Genomic DNA, 1,897 nt, shown 5'->3' on the forward strand with positions numbered 1-1,897 from the left:
CCTATCATGAAAGGCAAGGGTTGAAAAGGTGTTCGTTTGACTAATTGAGCCGGGAGGCTTGTCTTATGACCAATTAAATGTGAGCACTATCCGGCAGCGGGTATCTTCAACCGTGCCCGGGTGCAAACTACATAGCGAACCAACCTCGGTCTTGTGATCTAATCTTCTACTTAAACCCTGGTCCATCCCTTTTGTCCCTCCCCTTCCCCTTGTCTGGGATCTCGTCTGGGATGAATGGCCGTAGTCCTTCTAAAGTAGCGTCCATTGCTGCAACCAGATCACGGTCTGAATCGATTTGTTCACGCAACCGGTCTTTCTCCCTCCTCAAGGTGGCCAAAACATACCGATAATGGCTCGTTGTCGCTATGCTGTCAGGCAGGGATCTGAGCGCCTCCTGGTGAATTTCGCTATGACGAACCAGGTCCATACGATCCATCTCGGTAAACTCATCTCCCCTCGTCAACAATTTATCAAAGGCGGCCTGCAAATTCCTAATCGAAGGGTCGGATGAAGCCTCGGGGTCCATAGCTCTTTCCCACACTTTGCCAATTGCCTGAACGACCTTGGCTACCACGCCCGTGCGATCACCAATGCTGTCATCAGACACAACCTTGATATTGTACTTGCGACATAAACCCCTTGCACGTGGGGAGTTTGGATCCAAGTCCAACAATTCGGTCGAAGGTGGTGGGCGTGGTGTTGTCCTCTCTTGAGTGTAGACGAAGACAGGAGCCGGGCCGAAAACGAAGGCATCGCCTGGCCGAGTTGGCAGAATGGCAGCTCCTCCTTGGCCCTGGAGTCGTAATTTGGCCTCTTGTGATTTCGTCAGATACTTCTGTGATCCCAGAGTACTATTGGACCTTGAGGCGCCAGGGGAAGACATGCCTGGTTTGTCAGAGGCAGGAGCTGGAGCAGACGTGCCAGGTGTTTGAAAATCAATGGAAGGCTGAACAGCCGAGGCCGGGGTAAATGAACGATTGACTTGAAAATCGAAAGGGGATCCTTTATTAGCCGAGGCTGGTGCAGGGTTGTTAGGCTTTTGGAAATCGAAAATGGATGGCTGACGAGCCGAGGACGGGGGAACAGGCGGCACATTCGTTGAAGTGTCCACTTGCTGAAAATCAAAAATCGATGCCTGACGAGCCGAGGCTGGTGCAGGGATGTCAGGCTTTTGGAAATCGAAAATGGATGGCTGACGAGCCGAGGACGGGGGAACAGGCGGCACATTCGTTGAAGTGCCCACTTGCTGAAAATCAAAAATCGATGCCTGACGAGCCGAGGCTGGTGGAGATCTGCCAGGCTTCTGGAAATCGAAAATCGATGGCTGATGAGCCGAGGACGGGGAAACAGGTGGCACATTCGTTGAAGTGCCCACGTGCTGAAAATCGAACATTGATGCTTGATGAGCCGAGGTCGGGGCAAAAGCTGAAGTACCGACTTTAAACTCGAAAATGGATTGGTGAGCCGAGGCTGGGGTGAATGGGTTGGAACTTAGAGCAGGGGTAGGTTCTTTGAAATCGAAAATGGATCTATGAGGAGCCGAGGATGGGACGTCCACTTCCATCACTAGTTCGGATTCTTGGCTCTGTCCTATCGGCCACCCAGAATTTAGGTTTGGCTAGTTTTCTGTCACCGACTGGAACTCACTTGGTTGAAGAGGGGGTAGAGCCTCGGCCGTTCCTAAGATATGGTTAGAACTGCTCAGCCGACAAGAGTACATAAAACTTACCATCCTTCATTTCTTGGTCTTTCATCACAGCTTCTGTTTATCTACATTAAGTAGACAATCCTTGGTGTGGAGTAGGGACAATACCTGGATTTGTTAAAGACATATCAGTCAGAGAGTAGATAGCTTTTCCTGGGATTGCACTGTGTGGTTGGTGATGAAGACGCATTG

At 50.7% G+C, this 1,897-nt stretch overlaps 1 protein-coding gene across 1 annotated transcript; it reads right to left on the bottom strand.

Moving 5' to 3' along the window:
* Positions 1-166: 166 nt before the first annotated feature.
* LACBIDRAFT_335804 (proline-rich protein) lies at positions 167-1,739 on the bottom strand (the record flags this gene model as incomplete). The annotated part of the gene is made up of 3 exons (XM_001890700.1): positions 167-1,590; positions 1,648-1,680; positions 1,730-1,739. The coding sequence occupies 3 exons, from the start codon at positions 1,737-1,739 to the stop codon at positions 167-169; spliced, it is 1,467 nt and encodes a 488-aa protein (XP_001890735.1).
* Positions 1,740-1,897: the final 158 nt, after the last annotated feature.

The sequence above is a fragment of the Laccaria bicolor genome, genomic scaffold (genome assembly GCF_000143565.1).
Source record: "Laccaria bicolor S238N-H82 LACBIscaffold_153 genomic scaffold, whole genome shotgun sequence".
In the NCBI taxonomy this organism is placed as follows: Eukaryota; Fungi; Basidiomycota; class Agaricomycetes; order Agaricales; family Hydnangiaceae; genus Laccaria; species Laccaria bicolor.